Below are 27,641 nucleotides of genomic sequence, written 5' to 3'. Positions count from 1 at the left end.
TGGAACTGCAAGCCAGGATTGGAAGCAAATCCTCACAATGTGCACATTGCTCGCGGGCCATGCTGTCTTGTTAGGTCTCGTCCAACGCGAGATATCCCCATGGGCTAACTGGCGGTTAATGGCTCGATGGTGGAAAGTGCTTTCTGCTCGTTCAAGCAACAGGCAGGAACCGGTGCGTATGCGGCTCCGGTTGCTTTCAGCTGGTCGGGATGCACAATCAGCATCACTCGCGGTCTCTAACATCGACTTGAGAAGAGAACTTTTGCTACTGCGGCACAAAAATGAAACAACAATGGGCATACTGTACATCTGCATGGACACACTGTGCGAGTATGCAGCTAGAAAGGGGTGTGCACACATAGCCAGCAATGCCTATTGCAATTAGCATTTTTATTTTTTAACATCGAAAGCAGGTGACCTGGCGACGCCACCTCACCAGCAATTCTCAAAAGGTTGCCAACCATGGCCACTTAATTACGAAATGATGATAGATTAGCTTTCATCGGCCAATCCAGGGCAGTACCATCACTCACCCTCTAGAGACCTTCAAAGGGCCCATCATTTTCAGTCACCTGGTGTGAGGTGCTGGGGACTCTCCCCAGTAGCAGGGGAGGATGCTTGTGTGCCTACGAGCATGTCCCTTCTTCCGCATGCCATCAAATATATATATACACACACACACACACACACACACACACACACACACACACACACACACACACACACACACACACACACACACACACACACACACACACCCCTTCTAATTAGTGCATTCGACTATTTCAGCCACAGCCATTGCTGACAGGTGTATAAAAATCAAGCACACAGCCATGCAATCTCCATTGACAAACATTGGCAGGAGAATGGGCCGTATTGAGGAGCTCCGTGACTTTCAACGTGGCACCGTCATTGGATGCCACCTTTCCAACAAGTCAGTTCGTTAAATTTCTTCCCTCGTCAACTGTAAGTGCTGTTATTGTGCAGTGGAAACATCTTGGAGCAACAACAGCCACAAAGTGGTAGGCCACATCAGCTCACAAAACGGGACCACAGAGTGCTGAAGCATCTTCTTCTTCATCTTTCGGCTGCTCCCGTTAGGGGTCGCCACAGCGGATCATCCGTATGATCCGCATTGTGATTTGGCACATGTTTTACGCCGGATGCCCTTCCTGACGCAACCCTGGTCGCCTCTTACGACACACAGGGATATGGTACACCTATTCTAACCGGGGTATACACCGGCCCAGTACACTGGTACTCATTTCGCCGACCTCGGAAGGATGACAGGTTGAGTCAACCCCCTGGTGTATTAATTCAGTGGCTCAACGGGGCTTGAACTCAGGACCTTTTGGATCCCAAGCCGCTGCCCTAACCACTGCGCCAACACCAGGCTAGAGTGCTGAAGCATGCAGCACGGAAAAAAAAAAATCATCCGTCATCGTTTGCAACACTCACAACCGAGTTCCAAACTGCCTCTGGAAGCAACGTCAGCAAAAACACTGTTTGTCGAGAGCTTCATGAAATGGGTTTCCATGGCGGAGCAACCGCACACAAGCCCAAAATCACCATGTGCAATGCCAAGTGTTGGCTTGAGTAGTGTTCAGCTCATCGCCATTGGACTCTGGAGCAGTGGAAAAGCGTTCTCTGGAATGACGAATCATGCTTCACCATCTTGCAGTCCGATGGACGAATCTGGGTTTGGCGGATGCCAGGAGAACGCTACCTGCCTGAATGCATCGTGCCAACTGAAAAGTTTGGTAGAGGAGGAATAATGGTCTGGGGCTGTTCGGGCGAGGTTGCTGTTCATGGTTCGGGCTTGGCCCCTTAATTCCAGTGAAGGAAAATCTTAACGCGACAGCATACAATGACATTCTAGATGATTCTGTGCTTCCAACTTTGGAGCAAAAGTTTAGGGAAGGCCCTTTCCTGTTTCAGCATGACAATGCCCCCATGCACAAAGCGAGGTCCAAACAGAAATGGTTTGTCGAGATCGGTGTGGAAGATCTTGACTGGCCTGTACAGAGACCTGACCTCAACCCCATCGAACACCTTTATGATGAATTGGAATGCTGAACACACACACACACACACACACACACACACACACACACACACACACACACACACACACACACACACACACGTTTTTCAAATTTTATGTTTAACATTGGATTAAAAGTTACATCTATTTATTTTGCCTCATCCCTTTATGGACACAGTTTATATAAACAAGGTAGCCTTCAAACTCATCGCCTACGTACACGCAATGGTATTCGAGTAATGTAAACAGACGGCTTTGGTTGAAAAAGACTATTTGGATGTGCCAGTGCTTTGCCAACCTGAGATGCTGTTTTGGCGAGGTATTTGCTTGGCTGCCAATCACATCTCAAAAATAGATGGTATTCATAGAATACTTACCCCGCACAGTCTTCAGAAGGACTTGGTGCGAGCCAGCTCTTCTGGTGGCAAATTTGTGAAAAGAAAAAAAAAAAATGTTAAAAAACTCAAATCAAATGTTAAACCAAATAAAATGGGTCCTGCATTGGAGTCATCAGAAAGAACCCAAACAAGTGAAAAGCAAAGATGAAGTCATTAGGAGGAACCTGCATCACACTCGGGTTTCAACTGCTACTACTCTACCCTCAAACACATCCAGACGCAGCTCAGCCTGGATGCTTATTGGATGCTCAGCCTGATTATTGGAATCTCCCGCGCTGAAGTTGAGTCGATGGGTCTATCACTTCGCCATCAAACAGTTCGGTCAGTGATCTCTCTGTATTCTGTTTCCTCCTTTCTGATCTTGCACCCTCAGGTTTCTGCAGGACTCACGTGGTCCATCATCAATCCCTTCTGATAAAACTACCTAAATCCAGGATCACTGCTCACCACCACTCATTTGTTCCTCTTCCCCCCCCCCCCCAACCCTCTCGACCTGTGGAATCAACTTCCAGATCTTCTTCAATCTCATTCTTCCCGCCAGGACTTCAAACGGCTGTTCTCCACCATATAAGCTCGCCCTCATCCACAACCATGATCTTTTCCACCCGAGTTAACCCCCACTCAAATTCCTCCAAATTTTCCAGTTTCTTTCGTCATGCATGTGTCTTTTGTGTCCTGTTTTTGGCTGTTACGTCTTGATCCATTCAGTGTGCTAGCTGTTCCACAGGCTTCGGCTATGGATACCAAAAAAATAAAAAACTCATTGGTGAAGAACCACTTAAAAACAAATAAAACAATTCTTCGATTCAGATCTTCACCAAAATCTCAATCGATTCATCCTTGTCAAACGCCCAAACTGTCCACCACGTTTTGTCTGAATCCATTCATAACTTTTTGAAATATCCTACTCACAGGCAGACAAGCAGACAGACAGACACAGGGGTGAAAACGCAATTTCCGTGTACCTTGGGTGATGGAGGTAATGACATACCACCAAGGAATAAACAAGGTGGTACAAGAATAGAATGTAAATTACAATTGCCAAATATAGAATCACAATGATGTGATCGAGCTTTGTTGCCAAAGCACAGAGGTGCTGCAAGTGGGGGGGGGGAGTGTAAATGAGGTAGTTGACAGAAGCTGTGGCTGTGACTGTCAAAATGAATTGTAAAATAAACTAATTAATGCTTAACATGAAAAAAATATATATATATATATATATATTAAACAAAATTAACTACCAGAATTGAGTTAAATGATAGTGAAGCCGTTCACTGTAAATAAACAAACATCGAGAGATTTAGTCGCAAGAGCTTGAAGAGTATGCTGTGACAGGGAGATGATGCAAGCCAGGGTCATTGAAGAAAGAGAAATATCAGGTGTACGTTTGGTGGGTCTGGAACAAGGAGGCAGCTTGCAGTCAAGAAGAGCCCAAAACTTACTCAAAAACATTACTATCCACCACAGAAACAAAAAGCAAACTTAGCTTGTAACTTTTGTGGCGTATTGTGCAAGCAGCATCCAATATTAAAATAAATAAATATAATCCACGTGATTTTGAAGGAATTTCAGTTTTACCTTTTTTGGTTTAATCATTTCCCTCGTCTTTCAGATAGACAGGCAGCAGCCACTGCCCTCTCTGCAGACCTTAATTTAATCACAAACTGGTCAAACACTTGGAATATGTCTTTCGATCCTGATAACTCAAACACACACTCACACCATATCTCTCCGAAAGGACCGTCTGGTGAACCCTCCACACCCTGCAACACAAATTATTTATATATACTGTCTACATATATATAAAAATATATACAATACAAGTCTGAAGACGATGATGGTTCACGAGCGGTATTTGACGATGTAGATTGTTTCAGATGTCAAGTACGAGACAATGTGATCATGTTTGACCAAGTTATAAAAATGATCAACATTATGTGGTACGAGTGACAGGTTGTTAGCTGCAAAATGTCGAAAACCCGGTTTCGTTCAACAACTTTCAAAATTTGACCTTTGCATAACCTTTAAAGGCCCCAAAACAATGTTGTGGACATGAAAATAAGAAAACAGGATACGTACTATAGCTAATTGGAGTTAGTTCGTCGAGGAAGGTCGAAAACCCGGTTCGAGTCCCACAACTTTGAATATTTGACCTTTGTGAACTTTAAAAGTCAAAGGTCAAGGATTATGACCTTTGGTGCAAAACTTCCTCTGGAACATTCCAGGAACAAAACAACGTCATCTAGACTATATGGCATTTCGCACTCCTCGGATTATAATCCATACTTTGATGAAATCAACGTAAAAACAAACTTGAAGGGGGCGCCACGGGCAAGGTGTTCGAGATAGAGAAAAATGGTTTCAAGACTTTAGGTGGGGAATGACCTCAAGATTATGCATAAAAAAATATTGTCATCCTAGCTCTCAAAGTTTGGGCGGTCGTATGATTTTTATGTCAAAATTCGCAATTTTCTAAGTTCGTGACCTTGACCTTGGGACAAAAAATGAAAAAAAAATAAAAAATAAAAATCGAGCTCTGTGGGGCTATGCAGGTGCCATTGGGCTAACCAAATACCGAAATCCCTGCCAGATTCGACAAACCCCCTCAGAGGAGATGCATTTTTATGTCGCAAAATTCACAATTTTCAAAGTTCATGACCTTGACCTTGGGACGAAAATGAAAAAAAAAAAAAGAGCTCCGTGGGGTTATGTCGGTGCCATTGGGCAAACCAAATACCGAAACCCCTGTCAGATTCGAGAAACCCCCTAAAAACACGTTTTTTGGGCGTGGCTCCACCCATAATGGGCACACCACGCCCATTCTCAGGAAAACACAACTAGATCATGATATAAACCTCCCACCAAAATTTTATCAGGATCGGATCAAAACCCACGGAGCTATGCTCAGGACAAACAGACAAGGCGGTACGCGGACGTGGGTAGTCGATCAAGTCGAATTTAGTTGTTTTTCAGCCGTTACTAGCCAACAAAAGCGTCCATAGCAACGGTTTTTTCACACAAAACTAGGACATACCATGAACCTACCATACCAGTTTCAGGTATATCTGACTCATAGTCTCTAAGATATAATGAACTTCGTTTTGTAGGTCATCTCGGCCGGACCAAATGTCCGTCAACAATTTTTCTTTCCGATCTTGATGAAACTTAGTATGTGGGTAGAGGTTGATGAGTGTTGCACAACGAAAAATTTTTTGTCTGGGTTCAAGGTCAGGGACGAGGTCACGAGGTCACGTAAGTTATATATAAAAAAAAAAAAAAAAAAAAAAAGCCATTTTCATAACCTGTCTAGTCTGCCATTCTATAAGATATTCGGCAACTGTTTATTGATTATGATAGTAAAAAATATTATCTTGTATCTAACCAGGCAGATTTTTGAATTTCCTTCCCGTTTGATCGTCACGTGATCTGGAAGATGGCCAAAAACGCCGATGCGATTCGCAAAGGAAGGAAGGAAGGAGAAATGAAATATAAATATAAAACACATTTTTAGCCTTTTATATTTATACATTTTCCGCCGAACGTGCAAAAGTTTCAAAACCCGAAACGTAAACGTCGGCATTTTCAAAATATAATTTAGTGCGCGCGTGCCAAAATGCTGAGTCATCTTGAACCAAACTGCGTAGTAGAACTGCGCAATAGTCCGGTCATGGCGTCTGAGCAGTGGCCAGCGTGGTTCAGATTGACTGTGGTTTCTGGGGCGAAGGCGATTGTTAAGAAGTATGTCGGCGGTATAAATTCGAGTGACTGTATTGGTGATTTAATCTCGCAACATCTTGACAACGAATATTCTGGCCGAACGATTGCATCAATTCAGTGCATCAGCAGGGATGATTCGCAGGCTCCTCTCGATCGTGCCGATATCTAACATAATCACCGGCGGACATCGGGCTGTGGGGCGAAGCCACGGATCCCGGATGAGGGGATAAGTGATAAATTATGCTACATGCTTCAGGCTTTCTGATTAATATATCAATGAGTACATTCCATAATTAATGAATTAATAATGAATGAATCTGGCATACAAAATGTTTTTTCATACCTGACATGTTACTTTGTGTAGTGTCATGAAACTTCTCTGGAATTAATAATTAATGAATTTGCTCGCTCTAACGATTTTTCAAACCTCAATATCTATAAATACTTGACCAATTTTCATTCTGAAAGTTGTATTATAATCAGTGAAGAATAATTATCTCCAGGATTATCATAATCTCCGAGAGCCAAGCCTATTTTTTTGTTTTTTTTCTACAACTGGAAGTGAAATGTCCCCAGAGAGTGGACGGACCGGAAAACCACGTATTGCACTTACTGGTGATTCTGATGTGTTAATCTGGGTATGAAAAGAACAATACATATTTATTAATTTTGTCATTAGTCGTATTATCCAAGTCTATCTCTGTGAACTATTTCAATCTAAACGGTTAGTTTGGACTGTTTTGCGGTTACCTGAACATTGAGAACTTGTGGTATTATAGAGATGACCATCACCCCCACACGGGGGTAATTTTTTTTTATTTTTTTCGACCAGGGTTCATTCAAAGTCTATCTTCTCCGACAGTTTTCATAGGATCCGGCTGGAAATTTTTGACAATATGGCTGAATGTACTGCCCACAGTCGCTCGTGTTCCGGTTTTTGATTTTCAAAAAACAAAAATTGAGATTTTTCTTGAAAATTTCAAAGGTCCGTTGCTAGGCAACGGATGGGTCCATAGCAACGGTTCTCATTTGCACACAACTAGGTCATGGTATGAACCTACCAACCAAGTTTCATCGAAATCACCATTGTATTAACAGAGCACTGGACCGATCAGACAGACAAACAGACGGAAATACTGATAATAAGGGTAGACTAGATCGACCACCCAACAGACACACACCAATAACGAATATAGTGGTCACTTATTTTTTCGTGAACCAATAAAAAGGTCTTTGAAACCACTGACCGACTGGCTGATATAAAAGATCGGTGCCTTCCGGGTGATGTAGAAAGCTGAAATTTCGCGTGCCGATGGACATCGAAGCCAGTACACCAGAAAAAGAAAAAAAAAACATCACAGAATTGTCGGGCAACATCAATAAATGAAAATATAAATAAATGGGGAAAAAAATGAAAAACAAAATGCAGGTGAGTGACGCAAGACAATGGGGAAACACGGTTCGTATTGCTTAAACAATGTGCAAGCACACCGTGCTTGTGCATATATATATATATATATATATATATATATATATATATATATATATATATATATATATATATATATATATATATATATATATATATTTATTTCACCTTCTCTGTCGACTTAAACTCCTTCATCCTAGCTCATGTCCCACATGTCTATGTGGTGAAAGCTGGGTCTGATAATCTACCAAATAAAACACAATGCGTGTTTGTGTATTTGTGTGATGTCTGTCGACTGTCCCCCTTCAAAAGGAGGATTCAAGAAGGGTTTTAAAGGTGAAATCTTTTAGCACGACCATGTGTTCACTCCGGCCTATTTTTTCAGGATAAAAATAACTCAAAAAGCATTTTGCATCAAACAGTAATTACATCTGTTCGTTTGGAAATGTAGACGGTGACATGAAACCGGGCCTCGATGGCGGTGTACAGAAGCGTTTAAAAAACAACAAATACAACGTGCAGGGAAGTGAAATGTGGTGCACGTGATGAGCAATGCACGCAGAGTAAAATGAGTGTTCATTTACATCTGCAGGATGTCGAATGATAAATAAAGATACAAGCACACCTGACACTCGGTCCAGGCTTCAAACTTCGGCATACTCACGAAACTGCACCGTAAAGTAAACTGTTCCAACCCGTCATTTTTGACGGGCTTTATACTAGTAAGAAAATTATTACTCACGGCTCCGATTACATTCTCTAATCTGTCTCATTAACCTTGTGCCATGTCTGTCCTGTGTTCCCATTTCAATGAATAAGGTTAGATATAGATAACATTCATAGTGATTATAAACATGGGATTTACATACGAGGTGTGTTCAAAAAGTATCCAACCTTAATTTTTTGTGCGTAAACAAATGAAGCTAGGGAGGCGTGGTTTGGTGCACGTATGTAGGCGATCCTAATCCGTATCCGTGAATATTTTCCCGCCTACAGAAGCTGTCAGTCGCCGACAGACCGCCGATGAGTGAGGAAGTGTAAGTGAGCGCCGTCGGATTTTCGTTTTTTACAAAATGACGGAAAAACTTGAACAACGCTACTGCATCAAATTTTGTGTAAAGCTTGGCGATTCCCAAGTGGAAACGATCCGCAAGATTCAACAAGCCTTCGGGAACGAAGCAATGGGCACCAAACAGATAAAAGAGTGGTACAACCGCTTCAAAGATGGTCGCACATCAGTGGAAAGTGAAGCACGTTCTGGGAGGCCCTCAACCTCCCAAAATGAGATCGTCATTGACCAAGTGAGGACCCTGCTGATGCAGGATCGTCGAATCACGATCAGAGAACTTGCAGACGAGGCGGGCGTCAGCATTGGATCCGTTCATTCCATTGTGACTGAGGATTTGGGCTTAAGGAGAATCTCAGCGAAGTTCGTGCCAAAGCTGCGAACGATCGAGCAGAAGCGTTTGGAGTTTGGAGAACGCACAGGACATGCTGGAGACTGAACAGCGATCCTAACTTCTTCAACACAGTGATCACTGGTGATGAGACCACAGTGATCCGTCATTTTGTCAAAAACGAAAATCCGAGGGCGCTCACTTACACTTCCTCATGGTATCATCAAGGGGGGTGCGCGAAAGGCGGACAGGATCAGGTGTGTGCGCGGTGCCGGCTTATGTATATAAGCCTGGTGTTGGCGCAGTGGTTAGGGCAGCGGCTTGGGATCCAAAAGGTCCTGAGTTCAAGCCCCGTTGGGCCACTGAATTAATACACCAGGGGGTTGACTCTACCTGTCATCCTTCCAAGGTTGGCGAAATGAGTACCAGTGTCCTGGGCTGGTGTATACCCTGGTTAAAATAGGTGTACCATATCCCTGTGTTGCAAGAGGCGACCAGGGTTGCACGAGGAAGGGCATCCAGCATAAAAAAAAGTGCCAAATCACTACGTGAATCATACGGATTATCCGCTGAGGCGACCCCTAACGGGAGTAGCCGAAAGATGAAGAAAAATATATGTGTACATATATATATATACATATATATATATATATATATATATATATATATATATATATATATATATATATATATATATATATATATATATATATATATATATATATATATGCACGCACGTGCACACATCCCGATGAAGAAGGGTTAATGAGAAGAAAGAGGAGAGGAGATGAGGCTAACGGTCTCTCAATACCTTGCAGGATTGACCGATCGCACCACCCATACATTTTGGGGGGATGCTTCGCTGGGCGATACCTCCCTGACAGCTGGTGCATAGTCTCCTGCTTTGAGGAACTTCATGTAGCTAAGTGTTCATCCAGAGAATGGGGCACGACCATCAGGCATTAAGGAAGGACTTTGGGTGGAGTCAGAAGCCAGTGAGTGAAGAAAGGCGGACATCATCAGGTGGGTGGGTGGAGCCATCGACGAGGCGATGAAGAAGGCGGAGTCAGCAGGTGAGTTGGTGACCAAGACAGAATCAGCAGATGAGGAATGCTGAGCAGGAAAGCCGACGACAGACAGCCCCGCGACCCGTCCTTTTATAGACCCTGTGGTGTGGGTGGGGGTGACGACCCGAAGCGATGTGTCGTCACCCAAATCGGGTGCTCTGGTTGGGCCCTGGCCAGCACACGGGCCGGCCGTGATGGCCGGAAGCAGCTCCACTTTACATCCGGCTTGATGGTTCCAAGCTGCGGAATCGTTTCGCTCCGAGCACCGTGACACAAATCGCCCTACACCAAACTCCCAGGCAGTCCATGGCGACCAGCAGTCAGTGCCGGTCAATGCACTGCCTGTCTGTAAGCCATACGGCCCGTGCCGTACAGCACGCCTCTGCCTGGCTGCAGCCTCACTGGGCAGAGGCGAGAGGACATTCGCCATCCGCGGGAGACACCCGCGGCCGCGGTGGTCAGCGAAGACCGATGGTAAGATGCTATGGCAAACACATGCGCAGACCCTTACAAGATGTATGCCGTTTGTGCCCTGCTCTGTGTGCGATAATAAATTACCCTGGGGCTGCGCGTGGGTCCGCCACCATTGAGCATGCGGTCATTTATCAAAAACTGTGGTGTGCGCGGTGCCGGCCCTGATCTGTGTCATGAACCGAAGGAAAAGGTTGGATATAATTATTAGATATAAATTTAGATTGAAAAGAAGAGAGATATCATTATTAGGCGGAGATTCGGATTGAGGAAGAAGATGGATATAATCATTAGACTCAGAAATAGGTTGAAAAGAGTGCGCCGCATGCGTAGTGCAAGTTATTAGCATTTGGTGTGTTGATTTTTCCATGGCTGGCCTTCACGAGGACCCATCCTCACAGTGAAGGGTGCGGCCGTGGTTTTCTACATGGAGGTGTCCGAGGGCAGTGCACGCCGGCCTCCGTGAGGACTCTGATTGGATTTACCCCAGGAGTCGAGAAAAAGGCAGAGTAGGAATGAAGTTCAGAGGTTTAATCAGACCTAACGATGAGATTCACACAACGCACTGTCCCGTTTGACCAATTAGACAAGAAGGAAGGGACTATCTGAACGTACATTCTCGCTTAAGTTAAGAGTGTACAATAATTATATCGGGATAACTCTGCTCTGCATTTGCTTTTATAAGTTGTTTGTATTATTATCGCACCTCATACTTTTCTTCCTATCCCTGCTCACATACAACAATAAACTACATTCACTGTGCCACATATCGTTCCTCACCTGCCTGTTAATAAATTATTAGTAGAAATGGTCCCAGCTCGTTTTTGTCTTTTCTTTCATTGATCCAGCATGGTCCGTATCCGAGCCAAGCCAGGACTATATTCCCAATGATCCGTTCGTTTTAGCCGGTATGTCCTTGGCAGTGTCGCCCGGCTGCATCTGATCTGGTAAGGTGATCCAGTTCGGACAAGGCGTACCGAGGGCATGTCCCCCGGTAATTAGATCACGTGGTTATTTTTCTAGGAAACTGGATAAACTGGATGGAGGACCAAAGGTCACGTGGTTGAGTTATTGGCGTTCACGGTCGGTTAGTGACCCGCCGCGTCATGGAATTATCCATGTGCGATGGCCTGCAATTCCGGGGAATCTGGTGGGAACCCTAGATAGCTTACCCCCTTGGTGGTCTTCTAACCCGACCCGCAACAATATATATATATATATATATATATATATATATATCCTCGGTTTTGGTGTGTGTGTGTGTGTGTGTGTGTGTGTGTGTGTGTGTGTGTGTGTGTGTGTGTGTGTGTGTGTGTGTGTGTGTGTGTGTGTGCGTGTGTGTGCGTGTGTATGTGTGTGTGTGTGTGTGTGTGTGTGTGTGTGTCCCTCTCTTTGGGTAATAAATCTTTTGTTCATAAAAACCTGTACGTGATGGTCATTCGTGGTATGGGACTTTGCCATTAAGCACAAATGAATCGGCTTTAAAGATCAGGTAATGGGCCGATTGGGAAACGCACATTGAAAGCAATCTTAAAAGAGTTGATGCGTCACTGTTATATCAGAATGAGTAGATTCATCACACGACCACGGATGTTTAACCCAAATTGGGGCCATTCAAAAATTAAGTGACGCTCTTGCTTTCAGAGGCGTATACGGGATTAACCCTAACTCACAATTTTTATTCGACATACGATTATATTTTTCAGTTCCCTCACCGTAATGAACAACACTCGACCCAAACAAAGCCAATGGACATCTGACCAACAAACTCGGACAGGGTATAATCGGCCTACAGACCTTATGTGTGCGCCCCAAAAGAAAATCAAGATGGTGGCCATATCATTTTGGCTGGGTGACATGGTGAGTGGAGTCAAGCGACAGATGTGGGTGGGGTCTGGCAGCTGTCTGACCAATGAGTGCACATTTAAAAAATAATAATAATAATAACAACCCCCGACAGGAACCCCAACAACACGAAGCTCTTGTGGACCTGCGACACGTACGATAGTGGGTAAAAAGGTGAATCCTTTTCAATATATTTATGCATTAATATTGTTACGCATCTCGCGCCCGCCCAGCATGCAAACGACAGCTTTAGAAAATAGCAGCCGCACGCCCACCGGACGAGCAATTCAGTCGTGACTTCCCGGAACAACGCCGAGAACCAGTCACGGGTGTGCCTTCAACGCACACCACGGCCCAGTCCGTATTGTACCCGCGCGCGACAGGGTCAATCGCCGAATATCAATATACCTAAGTATTCACACAGGTAGCCTACCGAGGGACTGTACCTCGGCGAAGGCCTGTTTGGACACGAACCGCTCAAGCATTTCGTTCCGTTCTGGGATAACCGAGCGGGTATTATCACCAGACCTGATTCTATTATCGGTATTCAAAAACCAACTAGTATTCCGAAAAACAACATGGCACTTCAATGGGGGGGAAAAAAAAGGACACGACGAATGGGTTAACATTCACACAAGCACATTTATTTTACACCAAAACAGGGATGCACGTATGCGGGTATGCAATCAATGGGGGAAGGGGACAAGACACGAGCAAGGCAAAAACACTACAACCGACTATGGTTATTATGTACATTTACTTAACAACAGTTCTACTTGAAAGACTCGGCGCCACAACATTCACTCAAAAGAAAAGCAAAGAAAAGACCGCCTCACAGACAAGGGAGTCAGACTGGGCCCGTGGGCCTTTATAACGTGGGGCTTTGGTGACCGAAAGGACCCCACGAGACCATTGCAGGTTATCTGCACCCTCGTGGTGCCTTGATGGGGCGAGTCGTGACGTCCCGTCCCCACGGCAGCTAACGTATCCGCGGTTGAGCTCGGGCCTTGCCACCCGGCAGGCGAGCTCTCTCCGGCTCTCCCCACATGCCCGCGCAGGTTCGCACGACACAGCAGGGCTGCGCCTCCAGCCCGCGTCTCCTTCGCGACGCCCGGACCTCCACCGACTGATCGCTCCAAGCTCCCGACTCAGACACGAGCCCAGATCTCCACGCAGCTCCGGCAGCAGCAGCACAGCTCCTTACGCTGCGCCCAGCGGCAGCAACCACACCAGCAACGACAGCAACCCCAGCAGCAACCCCAGCAGCAACTCCAGAGAGAGCGAACGCTCCGTGCGCCCTTTTTATTCCCCACGCTCCGCCCCTCCGCTCTCGCCCCGCTCTCCTTCCAGAACATGCGGGAAACTTCCAGAAGGGGGGCGTTTCCCTCGTGGGGCGGGGTTTTTTTTTTTTGAAGCAATCATCCTCACGCTTCTCTCTTCTCACTCCTCTCACCTCACCCCCATCCAGAAGCGCAGGAAAGTAAGAGGAAAAATCCGTGCGTTATCAGAACGCCTTCTTCTTTGTCCATGGCAGAGACGGTTTGGATGCGGAGAGGGTTGTAGCGTGGGTGTGGAGAAGGTGATTGGGGGTGTGGTTGTTGTAATGGTGGCGTGATTGGCGTTGGGTGGTGGTCGTGAGGGTGGTGTGGTTGGGTGCTTGTAAAAAGGAGGTTGGTGGTGAGGTGATCATGGTTGGTCCAAAATAACGGTAGCAAAGAATAACGGCTAACTCAAAGATCACAGCCCTGTCCACACGAATAATAGCCTTTAAACAACGGTGGGGAAATCTAACTGAACACGGACTTATCGGCATAACTAACTAAGGACCGATATGGTGTTCTGCCAATTTCCACGGCCATAACAATATTATGCAATGGTGCAGATTTTAAGAAGCCAATAGGGTACCCACCCAAAGAGTGATCTTGTTCCAAGAATGCAACACGTTCTTGTTCCAACAAGAATTTATTTGCGCGGTGTATAGGCAATTGACAGCTGCTTCAATCGCTCCCGAAAAAAAAAAAACCTGAGTTACGTGCATGAAGCAAAAAGATACCAACTGCTCACAATTCAAAACACATTACTGCACTGGAAAACTGGACTGTAAAGGGTGGGGACTGGCAATACCATCTCCCACCTGGAGCAGCACAACACAATACACGATACACATTTACATAAAAAAAATTGTCCCTCCCTCACCAAATCCCAAGACCACCAGCAAAGATTAAAAAAAAACACCCCTTTACACAAATTGGGATCATGCTGAACCTATGTGGCAAGTCTGGATGTAATCGGCCCACAACTGTAGGAGTAGTAGCGTGACAACCAAACAAACACCGGTCTGTGAATTATAGTCAGGATACCCTTCATAAACGAAATTTCATGAAGCAGAACACTACGTAGCCTCGCATTGCAAGTGTCGAACACTCTCCATGATAAACACGGTCATCAGATCATCCACTCAGCTTTCTACCGTTCTCAAAACACAATCAAGTGCTTGCTGAGAAAAGGAAGATAAGGAGAGGTGAATGGAAGAATACGAAGTTAGCATGTTTAGTCTTCCCATCTGAAGTGATCGATACTGATGCTCAAACCCCAGGTTCAGGGTTCAAGGTTCAAATCCCAGGTTGTCATCTCCTGATTGAGACACGACTACCTCATATCTTACAGTGCTTGCAGGTAACTGTAATTCCACACGAGACAGCTTCACTTGCTCTGCTCTTCACCATCTGAATACCATTTACGAGTATATTTACAGGCCCACATTTAGATACATGGTGTTAAAAGTAGAGCGGATACGAACAATTCCTGCAGCTCGTAGAACACTTTTACACAATGTTAACGGACACAAAAATCCCAACCGTACGAGTGCACACGACACGCATGTACATATATCCAATGTGTGACAATGAAACCGATTCACAGACCTCGCAACTGACCGATCTTTCTTTGATCGTCAGCTGGGCTCCATTAAATCGACAAGGTTTGGACTCTCAGCTCAGACCGTTAACAATGTCCAAAGGTTGCTCAATGTAGCGGTGAAATGTAATTTTATAAGCATTCCATGCTCGTTTGTCAGACATTCACACCTGGATTTTGAAATGCGAGCTTGCATAACCATTGATAGACATGACGCGTAATGCAAGATAACACGATACCACATATTGAATTGCCAGACACGTCAAACTGGCTTCAACACCAACAGGGCATTACCCCAGCACGCTAGGTTCCCTATTATCAAATATTACTCGGGTTTTCTCGAGAAACCACAAATTATAATTTGTTCAAATTAAAATAACTGATCGACAATAATTGTTTACCTTACAGGATGATGGAAGACAGTTTCATTCCTACATTAGTTGGCAAAACTGACCCGCTCTCTTAGTTCACTCTACGCCGTGTTTAATACTGCAGATCAAACAGTTATGAGTTATAATAATAGTAATTAATTTGAGATGTATACTCTTCACAGAGTCACAACTGAGCAAGACAAACTTCCAGGCTCGGACTGATCTTGGACGGAACGGAACACCACTCGGACGCGGGATACTCAACTGACGGTGGCAAGAATTTGTCATTTGTTTCATGATAGCTCGCCTACCCTTTGTGAAGGAAACCATGGGATGTTTAACGTCCACCAACCAATTCCGGCAGACGGGATGCCCGGTTTAACGTCCAACCGAGGGATGGCACATGTTGATGAATTACCCTGCTTGTGAAACACCAGGGTGACCATATATAGCTGGGCCAGCACAGGCTTGCAAGTGTTTGAACCAATTATCAGTTATACAAAATAAAAAGTTGGGATTTCCCAAGATGGTGGAGATCATGTGGACACATAATAATGTTTGCTTGCCGTTGCTTCTTGACAGTCCTCATAAAGTCACTAAAAATCACACTCCATGAAGAAAAACAAAACTGCCTTTTTAAACACCTAGGCTGATGGGATTTGATATGATCGCGAGAAAACATCCCAAAATGCAGAGCCTGTCCATGTCCGCGGAATTAAATTAGTGTTCTCAATCTTGTCATAATAAAGGTTTATTGAAAATTTTAATGACAAGAGCTCAAATAATAAATAAATGTATGTGTTCGTGTGTTTTCAGTCATCAAGCATAACATATCATTCTCTTCGCGAGCCCACTCCTCCCCTCATCTCATCTCTCTTATGTGTGTGTATATATATATATATATATATATATATATATATATATATATATATATATATATATATATATATATATATATATATATATATATATATATATATATATATATACATATACACACATATATATATTGTTGTGGTTACCAGATTCGCAAACCACCATTCAGGTCCCTTAGGTGAGGTATCTCGGTAAGTACATGTGTAGTTAGGCCCGAACCCGTTGTCTAGTGGGAATACATGTCATTTATGCGAGCTGCGACTTCAGGATAGCCGTTTTTCTTTTACTATCTTTATTTTGGACCAACCGCCATGATTACCACCACAACCACAACATCAACCACCAACCACAACGCCGCTTCACCACAACCGCCACGACCTTCACGCCACACCTCGCAACCGTAGCATCGCCACCGTTCTTGCCCCGCTGTGGGTACCGGTGTTGGACTCGTGCAGGGCGCACGTTGAACAGCGTGTACAAAATCACGGATTTTGTGCTTCAAAAACGGATCAAAAACGACACGCCCACTTTTTGCCGTCCAATCGGTGAGCGAGGGGCGAATTGGCCCCGCCCCCAGGGCGATCGATATATGCAAATTTGTGGATCAAAAAGCCTTCACGCCCACTTTTTCTCGGGCCAATGGGGAGCGAGGTGAAAGGTCAAAGGGAGGGGGTCAAAGGCGAAGTTACGGGGGGATAAAAGGACAGTGTTCGTCAGTCAGAAAAAGGAGAACGAAAACGGAAAGGAGAACGAGAACGAGAAGGAGTCGGAACGGAGGGGACGAGTGTGGAAGTCTGGAGCCCGAAGCCTGCAGTGGCTGGAGAAGCTGAAGAGTCGGACGAGGGGGTGCTCGCGTCGGTGCCAGGAGCTGCACGCCCGAGGGAGGCCGGCAGCGCGACCTGGCCGAGGTGGAGACGCACACCAGGGATAATAAAGATCCTCTATACCCCGAGCATCAGCAACCCCCTCCTGTTTCCCCCCGCGCTGAGATAGTGCGACCAAGGGGGCCCCGTTCCCACCCCCTACCAGACACCGTCCACGAGGCCCGCGGGTTGCGGGGCCATCGCCGCTCCGCGTCTCATCACCAGACGGGTAGGCCCGACCCGGTCTCGGCCTCAGGCCTGCCTCATTCTTGAGGGTATTTCTTTTCCTTGGTTTTGGGTATGTGTTGTCGGCGCCGTCTGTGAAGTAGAATTGTATAAGTGTTGCCGTGTGCTCGGTAGTCGGTATTAGCTCTGCACTGTGTTTTCACTTTTATATTTGCTTTTTGTGTAAATGGAATTGTGTTTTCTTTTTTTTTTGTGTGCATTTGGTGGAATTGTATTTGTGTGCTTCCCGTGTGCCGCGAATAAATGTGCTTTATTGTTGAACTGTTCTCCCGCTTCGCTTCGTCTTTTCCCCCATTGAACCCTCATCTTGCTTCACGTAAAGGGTTGGTAGTGGGCTGAGTACGCCCGATAATTAAATCGAACCGTCGAGGTCGACGATAACACCGCTCGGTTATTCTGATAGTACGGAACGGGTCGATTAAGTGGCCCGTGTCCGAAGTCGACCTGCGGCGAGGTGCGATCGCCCGGTCTACCCTCCGCGTGGGTACTTAGGTAGGTCGAATTTGGCGAGCAACCCTATCCCACGCGGGGGCTGATTGGCTCGATCGCGGTGAGACCGAAAGGTCCACCCGTGACTGGTTCCCGGCGTTAGTCCGAGAGGGTCACGACTGGATTGTCCGTCCGGTGGGCGACGTGCCGCGATTCGAGTTACGTGGCCGTCAGCACGCCGGCGGGCGCGAATCCGCAACAATATATATATATATATATATATATATATATATATATATATATATATATATATATATATATATATATATATATATATATATATATATATATATATATATATATATATACATATTGTTGCAGGCCGGGGGTTGGTGGCGAGAACGACCACGAGGTGGGGAAAGCTTGCGCCGTCTACCACCAAACTCCCCGGAATTGTAGGCCGTCGCTCGAATAACTCCGCGAGCCGGCGGGTCGTTTAACCAACCGTGGAACGCCAACATCTCGACCGCGTGGCGTCGGGTTATTTTGGCGAGATCCAATGTACCTAAGTAACCATGTAGTCTTGGCTACTGGGGATTCACGCCCTCGGAACGCCTGGCCGAACCGGATTCACATTACCGGCAGCGGTAAAATTACACCTACTGACTAACATTCTACCATCCACCTTTCCGGCTCGGATGCAGTGGAGCGGGCCTGCCCAGGACGTCCTGGCTACAATTGTCCGATTACCGGGGATAAAACCCCGCCTAAACTCAGATCCAAACCATGCTGGATCAATTCAAGAAGGGACGGAAATGGACTGGGAACATTTCTTTTCTGTGATGATTTATTTACAGTAAATGAAGACACAAAGCAAGACTTAACGCGGATATGCAAGGGAGGCAAAATTTACAAGGATTCAAGCACTTACACAGCTCCACTTACAAGACAGGCCCACACACAGACACACACACAAATGAAAATAAACCCAAAGTTCTTTATTGGACCCTCACAGCCGAGGAGAGAGACGAGCTGGGGGTCAGAGTCCAGCTGGGTACCTGACCGTCGGAGGAAGGGGTGCTCCGTGGTGCGGCACCTGACAATGGCCGTTGGTTTGGTCCACAGTTGCACCTGTGGGACTCGTGGTTCGTGGCGGAGCTCGGGTGGTGAATAGCGGGGTCCAGGGAGAGGGGTCGGGGTCACTCTTTCCTTTCCTTGTAGAGGGCCAGCAGGAACACGTTCGCCGCCTTCACGACCTTCTGCTCAATCCTCCGCTTCAAAAGAACTGCACGCTCAACAACAACCCTCAGAGCCCTATCCAAAACCTTGTCAGAAACCCGTGGAGAACTTCCTCCAAGAACCTTCTTCCTCACTCGACTCTCAACCACCACAACCCTGACAAAAACCTCAGAACAACCTTCGTAACAACCCCCTGCCTCAAAGGAGTCCTCGGGAATTTATGGACCTCCCTCTACAGGGCGGGGCTCGCTCGAACAGACGTCACTCCCCACCCTGATTGGACAGGCTCCGATGGCTTCGCCCTTTCTGGGCGGGATTTCGGCCCCTGCCGGGAAACCCCACCCACTCTTCCACGTGGGTTCATACTTGTCGAGCAACAGTATCAATGTTGCAAAGGTCATCGTGAAAGGATTACAACGTTTGTGGAAGCCGAGAAACTGGAACCGCGAGATCCAGCCTTGGCACGTCAGGGTGCGAGAAGGCAGCCGGTTGGCGGTGGATCGTGATGGGGGATGGGATGGTTGTTAGATGTAATAACCTAACTAAAAGAAATCGCAACATACGCCTTTGATTCTCCCACTAGACAAAAGGAAGGGGATCTGACTACACACATACTTAACGACATAACTGACTTTTGGGACATCTGAATGTTGAATGCATATGGTTTCCAGATCCGTAACTATATATATATATATATATATATATATATATATATATATATATATATATATATATATATATATATATATATATATATATATATATATATATATATACATCTTTCTTTCACATCCCCCCCTCCTCACACTCAACCCTCCCGCAGTGTAAAGCAACGTTTGGTGAGGAATTGCTCTCCCCACCTCCCCCCCTTCCTCGTTCTTCCCCTCTTCCTAGCACCCCCCATAGCTTCCCCTCCTTCCTTACCCCCTCCTTCCTTACCCCCTCCCCTCCTTCCTCACCTCCTCCCTTCCCTTCCTCACCTCCCTCTTCTCCCAGCTCTTTCCCACCCCCCCCTCCCGAACCCTTCATATCCACGTCAGTGAAGTGACAGGTTGTATTTGCTAGCAAAGAATAAAGAAACACGGAAGAGATAAAAAAATAAAAAACCCCGCCATCTTGTGCTACCTGGCGGATGGCTGAACAACAATCGTGTATGCCGAAAACGCAGTTGACAATAGGGTTTAATTCAAGGCAAACTAGAACGGCACTCGGTGGAGCGTATACCTCCGCCAGGTTGAACATTTTACATTTTGTATCCCACCGATCAGGCGTATCTGGATCCGGCCCTAAACCAAAATCCAACTGGCTTGTTCTTGTCACCTACCAACTCATCCACGAAGTTTTGTCATAACCCATCCATAACTTTTTTTGAAATATCATGCCATATATTGTTTTTGGGCCCATTTCTCAATTATAATCACTTTAAAAATAAAATAATAAATTCTCGGATCCGGATCTTCACCAAAATTGATGCAATTAGCCCCAGTCACACTCCCAGCCTGTCCAGCAAGTTTTGTCATAACCCGTCCATAACTTTGAGAAATCGTGCTATATATTGTTTTTGGCTCCATCTCTTGATGGCAAAGAATCACTTTTTAAAATTCAAGTATCCGGATCCGGATCTTCACCAAAATCGAATCAATTGGTGCTTGGCACACCCAACCTGTCCAGCAAGTTTCGTCTGAATCCGTCCATAACCACTCGAGAGATCCTGTTCACAGACAGACAGGGGTGAAAAAAACCTTCAGTGGTGGAGGAAACTGCAGCGAAGATGATGGCGTGCCATCGCAAATCCACACATTTCCCACCTCGAGGAAACTTCAAAGATTATTAAAAAAAAAAAGTTCCAGGAGGAATGGGCAAACATCAAAACGAGATAAATGTCTTTTTCTCCGTTTTCACCCCTGTGACTCTACGTCCCCCAAACCGTGGGGACATGAACCAAGGGTCAAATTCAAAAAAGTATTAAAAAAAAAATCGTTAGAACACCTTGGTGGGACACGGATTTACCGAGGTAATCTGAAATCAATCAACACATCGGATGATCAAAACAAATTAATTGTCACCATAATTACAAAAAACAACACACGTGATGCCAAAAAGGCTCAAAATGCTTCAGAGGTTTTTCAGTGCATGGGGGAGGGGGGGAGGTCAGGAAAGTAGCTACTGACTTCGGACAACAAAAGCTGTATCCGCTTGTATGGAAGATGCGTTATCAAGCAACAAATACAGCCTTGGAGAATTTCCCAGAAATTCTGATGAAAGCGGTCGTGCCTCGTCGAGGATAACTTGTGAAATATGCCACATCACTGAAAAGTGTGTTTGTGCGGCTAACACGGACTACTGAATCCAAGTGTGACATCACAAACAAGCTTCATGCAATCATGGGCTCGACATGGCCACCTCCAAAGAAATTACCATACTGGAAAAATAATAATAATCACTGCAGTTTCACTTGCTACCTCATCGTGGATATATCTAAATCAGGATGCAAGGCTCATCGAGGAGCTGCAAAACAAATCAGGAACACACACATACAGACAAATACATGAAACACCACCAGACTCCAGATAAACCACCGCTGAGCTTAGGGGAAGTGATAACTTCCTGAAGCACTCTTGGTTGTGACAACCTCATATTTATGATGTTGCTCGTCTCTCCGCACTCAGGGCAGTTAAGGAGCGATTGTTTTTGGGACCTCCTCGTGGATACAGGGGTTTGTCCATGCTCTATCCTATAAATGCCAAGTGCCAACATGGAAGTAGCGGGTGCCATTTTTAATGGTCTGTGGTGGTGACCCCTCAGATTGAGAGTGGGCATGCGAACCATTATGCCACAAAGTATATTTGTTGAGCATTTTTTTTTCATGGCAGGATGCAACGTAGAAAATCGATAGCGATAAGGTCTCAATAGTGATTACAATATACCAATCAATAAAATAAATAAATTTTAAAAACCCTCAAGATCCACAAACAACTTAAAATGATGGGAATAACTCAAACCTGGGAAGGTATGCAGGTGTGTTGAACCCCGACGGAGGCAACGAGCACATACTACGTGCAGGGTGTAGTGCAGACCGGGCCACTCGAGTAACAACCTCCCCAGCTCTTCGACGAGAGGAAGGACCGCCTGCCAGGCAGCCCACATGTTGGGAAGAGTGGCATGGCTGGAGATGGAGATGAGGTCTGTGAGACCGTCGTGCCGCATGGAAAGTGTGACCGGCACTTTACCACGATGTGCGCAGACGCAATGACGTCCATCCGAGCGATCTACCACGTGGGAATTCACTCGTGCACTGTACCTAATAAATAAATAAATAAATAAAGAGGGGATGGGTTAGCGATACAAAACTTGTTACAGGTTATATTACCTGTACTCGTACACGATGCTCTACATATAGAGTATCAGTTCTGCCGAAGAAGATTCTTGGCTAGGGTTGGAATCTTTGAAGGCTCACCACATCCTACGCAGGATACTCGACCGAGTGTGCAGGAATTTGGAATTTGTTCAGGGCCCAGACCACAAGCTCGCCGACTCTTCGAGAAGGACACCGTGGGATCTTTAACTCCCATCAACCAACGCCAGCAGCCGGGACCCCCAGTCTAACGTCCATCCGAGGGACGGCACACACACTGATGAATCACCCCGCCAGCTAAAAACCAGGATGACAGTTTATAGCTTTGCTGAGATTCAAACTCAGGATAGACAGCTCAGAAGCGAGCGTGCGTTACCTCTAAGCAGAGATAACTCAGCAACACAAAAGTCAAAAGCAATCAAACACAATTGCAAGAAGTGAAAAGAAACCACCACATTATTCAAGGGACTTCAATGGAACGACCCAATGGCACGTGAACCTTGATCACAAATCAAACGTTTTCCTGAGTTTATCTTTGCAAACTTATACAAGTCAAGGTGCTGTTTTGAAAGGAGATTATAAAAAGGCACAGGACGTACCTGTACTCACCTTCCGGGTCTGCAATTGGTACCGAGTGTTGCATCAACGAGTACGGGGCCCTTCAGAGGGTGATAGCTTTCAAATAGGGTAGGCAATCGTGCATCAGTACCAGTACCCGGCTAAGTCCCAAAAATGGTTACCCAATCTACGGGGGCACCGCATCCACAGCATAGCTGCGGTCCTTGAAACGATGCGAACCAGCGAGTCGGGTGCTCCATGCGTACGTCAGATATCGTGCATGCAAATGCAACGCCGAGCTGCTGCTGGTTTGCATCTTTTCTGGAGACGCACACGTGCCCCCTAAATGCCACCGAAGGACGGCGCACTCGGTGATGCAACACTCTGCAAAAGGTTTTGGAAAAGCAAAATATGATGGATGAAAACGTCTGCTCAGTCATCTGCGAAACGCACGAATCCACAAGTGGGCATTTATCTCGCTCACCGTGCACAGCTTCAGCAAGGAATCATACATTACATTACAGAACATCTGAGAATCCATCCATCCATCCATCCATCCATCAGGACCATACACTGTGCAGAGCGTTGGTGCTGCCTAAGCAGTCTCCTTGGCTATTGGGTACAATCCTGGACGGGTCGCCACTCCGACACAGGATACCAGCAAGCTGGCACTCATTTTGCCGACCTCAGAAGGATGAAAAGCAGAATCAACCCCACCTGGTATTAATTCAACATCTGAGCTGGTTTTGAGCTCAGGATCCTAGGATCCCAAGCCCACCACCCTAACCATTAAGACAACACCAGGCATTCTGAGAATGACCGATCTATACGAAAGTCGAGCTGCATGTAAACACAACACAGACCAATGAGGAAAACCTCTCACATCCCTTGGGAAATGGCTGCCAGGCTAAAAAATAACGAACAAAAAGCAATGTACCTGGCAAAAACAGCCAGGGGGCAAAACGTTGGGAAACGGAATTGTATCTCCAACTGTTCCACGACGAAGGAGTGCTCAAGGAGTCCCCCGTTATTCAACCAGGCTTCCGCAGGTGGCATCTCGCTCTTCACGAACCATGGAAACTTGTACCAAACGCACGATGTGGCCGAGGAGAAGCTTGCACTGGAAGCCTCTGGTGCACCACAAAACACACCACCACTAGCACCAGCACAAGGAGGGCAGAGCCGGCCGGCCTTGAGCCGGTAACACAGGCCCAACCACTCGAGAAGTTGCAACAAAAGATCCTGGTCATGAACAGATGGCACGACAGACTGCAGCAAGAGTCGCAGGATAGGTAGAGGAAGTAGACCGTGCAGATGGAAACCCTTTAGGCAGTGGTGAAGCTGACCGGGTACAAAATCCCTGCTGGTTGCGGCTTGCTCCAGCCTCGCTAACTGTGCTTCGGAGTCCAGTAGCAGGGCACCGAGGGCTCGCAGTAGATGTGGCAAGTCATGGAAGATGGCATTACGAAGTGCTTCACTCTCCTCAAAATGCAACAGCTTCCCAGAGTCGTGCATGTATGACAGGGCGCTTTGCAACCTGTCCTCTGTGAGACCAGCTTGCAAAGCCAACTGCACCACCTCGCACCACGAAAGCTGCAAAGATCCACCACCGTTGCCACCACCACCACCACCACTTTTCCTATTACGATTGCTGCCGCAAGTGTTGCGTGCCAGGAGTTCCTCGAGGCGCAACCAGGACAGGGGCAGCACCCGCTGTAGGTACGGGAAAATATCCGGGTGTTCGGCCACAGACACGATGAGGTCTCGCAATCGCGCGGCACCGCACGGCAATGTACCACGGACACCCACTGGCAAAACGGGAGAAAGAACCTGCAGTCGATGTTTAAGAAGATAGCTCAGTTGAGCACGTTTACGATGAAGATTCCTGTCGGACACCAGCTGGAAGGTGGCCATTTCATCATCCGAATCAGAAATTCCATGACACCTATTGGCGATAGCCTGGTCGACTTGGCACATGAGAGAGCCGAGAACCTCACAGTCACGCTTCTCCTGCATCACGATCTGGAAATATATATCCAGGCACTTCTCCTCCACCTCGCCGAGGGTGCAAACATCGGCGTGCGTTCCGACCAAACACACCACGCCACCGGGTACCTTGGCTCCCAGGGAACGCAGGTAACGGCCCACGGTCCGCTCGAATCGCTCGGCGGCGTACACCTTGAGGTCCACAACGAGGACGTAGAGTGCACCTGGCGATAGAAAAAGTTCCTGCAGTAGTTCATATCGATGGCTACCAGAAAAATCATACACGATGAAAACGGTCTGCTTGTCAGAATTTGCATTCCAGTAAGCCACGCTCACGTCCGCATCGTTAACCTGGCAATCGTCTCTGCAGCTACCCGTCAGGCAGTTCTTGAGCAAAGTCTTTCCCGAGCCCTTCGCTCCGAGCACCACCAGCTTGAGCCTCGGACGAGTCTTGGGCCGTTGATTGTGAAGCTCCTTTTGGTAGGCGGCGATATAAGGTACTCCTTTGACGCACACCTCGTACGGCGGTTGAATCAACGGGTTACCTTTGAAGTTCAAAACCCTGAGGTTGCAGAGTTTCCCAAATTCATCCGGAAGAATGGCAATCCGGTTACCCTGCAAGATGAGCTCCTCCAGCGTCGCCAGCTGGACCAAACGATCAGGAAGACAACGCAGATGGTTGTTGTCCAACCACAGGATGGTGAGCTTCTGCAGGCTGTCGATTCCTTCCGGCACGGTCACCAACACGTTCCGACTCAAGTACAGCTCCTCCAAATTAACGACGTCCAAAAGGACCGCAGGGAAAACGGAAAAGCTATTTGACGACAGGTTCAGGATTTTTAAACGACGAAGTCTGTCGAAAGCGTCCGGGAGCGCGTCCAGCGAGTTGCCATCCAGCATCACGTTTTCCAGGTTGGCAGCGTGGCAGAAGCTTTCGGGCAAGACGCCGAGCTGCGCGTTACTCAACCACAGAACGGTGAGCGATCTGGCGTGATCCAATGTCTCGGGCAAGCTGATAATCCGGTTTCCAGAAAGGTCGAGCTCTTCGAGCCTCAAAGACTCACAGAGCTCGGCTGGGAACGAGGACAACCGGTTGTGATCGACGTCAAGCGTCCGCAGCTTCTGCAGACGAGACGTCTCCAAGGGAAGCCTCCGCAGCTCGTTGAAGCTCACGTCGAGTTCCTCAAGATCCAGGAGCAACCCGAGCTCGGCGGGTAGGCTCTGCAGACGGTTGTGACTCACGGACAGCTTCTGCAAGCTTTTTAGACCGCTCAAGGCATCGGGAAGGCTCATCAGATGGTTGTGGCTGACATCGAGCTCTCGCAGGGCGGACAGGGACAGCACCGAGGAAGGAACCTCCTGGAGACCGTTCCTGCGCAGCAGCAAGGCCTGCAGGCCTCCCAGCGTGGCGGACATGTCCCGAGGCAAATCCTGCAGGGAGTTTCCTCCCAGATCGAGGACATCGACGTCCTGGAGACGTCCGGGGAGAGTTAACCTTCCGTGGCCGTTCGTTCCGCACAGCTCCAGACGCCGCAGACCGCTCCCGGCCTTCCGACTGCTCCTCCATACCTTGGCGGGCTTCATGTTGTCCCTCGGCTCACCGACGTCCGCCGCCTCGTCCTTGCTCCGTCCCGGACTCGCATGCTGCCTCTGGGCGTCGCTCACACTGCGGGGACGATTCCCCGGCATCGGCGACTCACCTCTCCCGCTCCCTCACCCTCAAGATCTTGCTGCTCTCCAACGCGGTCTCCTCCCGTCGCCGCTTCTCCAACACTCGATCTCGTACGTCGGCAGCAGCCGCAGCCATCGCACTCACGGCGGACCTGCCGACGCTCCGATGATCTGCGCGGGAACCTCGTCGCGTCGCATCCTCGAGGGTCTCGCAAAGAACCCCCTCCACCGTCCTCGAAGGTCGGCTCGACCGTCCGCACTCTCCGACTCGTCGATCTACACCGAACCGGCAGCGACTGTCCAAAAGGATGTTGTGCTTCAATCGACCTCTGCATCATTGTCCTCGGTGCCGCCACCTGGCGGCCATCGTTCCTTGGTCACGTGATCAGGACGGCCGTCCTGCGCAGATCCGTGCATGAAACCAGCATCCGCAGCTCGGCAGACATACAGAGAGATCCGTGCACAGGTGTGCACAGGTGTGCACAGGTGTGCTCCAAACACCAACAGGTATTACACGACCACGTGCGGATCGTTTTAATCACTCCTCGAACGTTTGCACGCAGCTGTGACCTCGAAAACAAACACCTTCACCTGGTCACAAGAACCTCCCGAATTGTTCACAGACTGCGATTATAAAACATCCGTCGCACGTCGAAGGTTTCGCCGACTCGAGCATCGCATCTGATGGGAGGACACGACGAGGTTTGGTGCGTGAGGAGGTCATTGGGCCCATCGTACCTGTGCTGCACCGACCCCAGGCACC

The 27,641-nt window shown here is 47.1% G+C and overlaps 1 protein-coding gene across 1 annotated transcript in view; it reads right to left on the bottom strand.

The window, feature by feature from the left end:
- The window catches only part of MFHAS1 (multifunctional ROCO family signaling regulator 1), a 52,005-nt gene extending 24,668 nt beyond the window's left edge, over window positions 1-27,337 (bottom strand). Inside the window, 2 exon segments of the mRNA XM_085849798.1 lie at window positions 22,311-22,609; window positions 24,159-27,337. Coding sequence (XP_085705924.1) covers window positions 22,311-22,609; window positions 24,159-26,896 — 3,037 coding nt within the window. The 5' untranslated portion in view covers window positions 26,897-27,337.
- Between the last annotated feature and the right edge of the window lie 304 nt (window positions 27,338-27,641).

Source organism: Eptatretus burgeri, chromosome 12, assembly GCF_056783735.1.
Source record: "Eptatretus burgeri isolate ZD-2024b chromosome 12, Ebu_testis_v1, whole genome shotgun sequence".
NCBI classification, from domain to species: Eukaryota; Metazoa; Chordata; class Myxini; order Myxiniformes; family Myxinidae; genus Eptatretus; species Eptatretus burgeri.
This window is presented reverse-complemented; position numbering and strand designations above follow the sequence as displayed.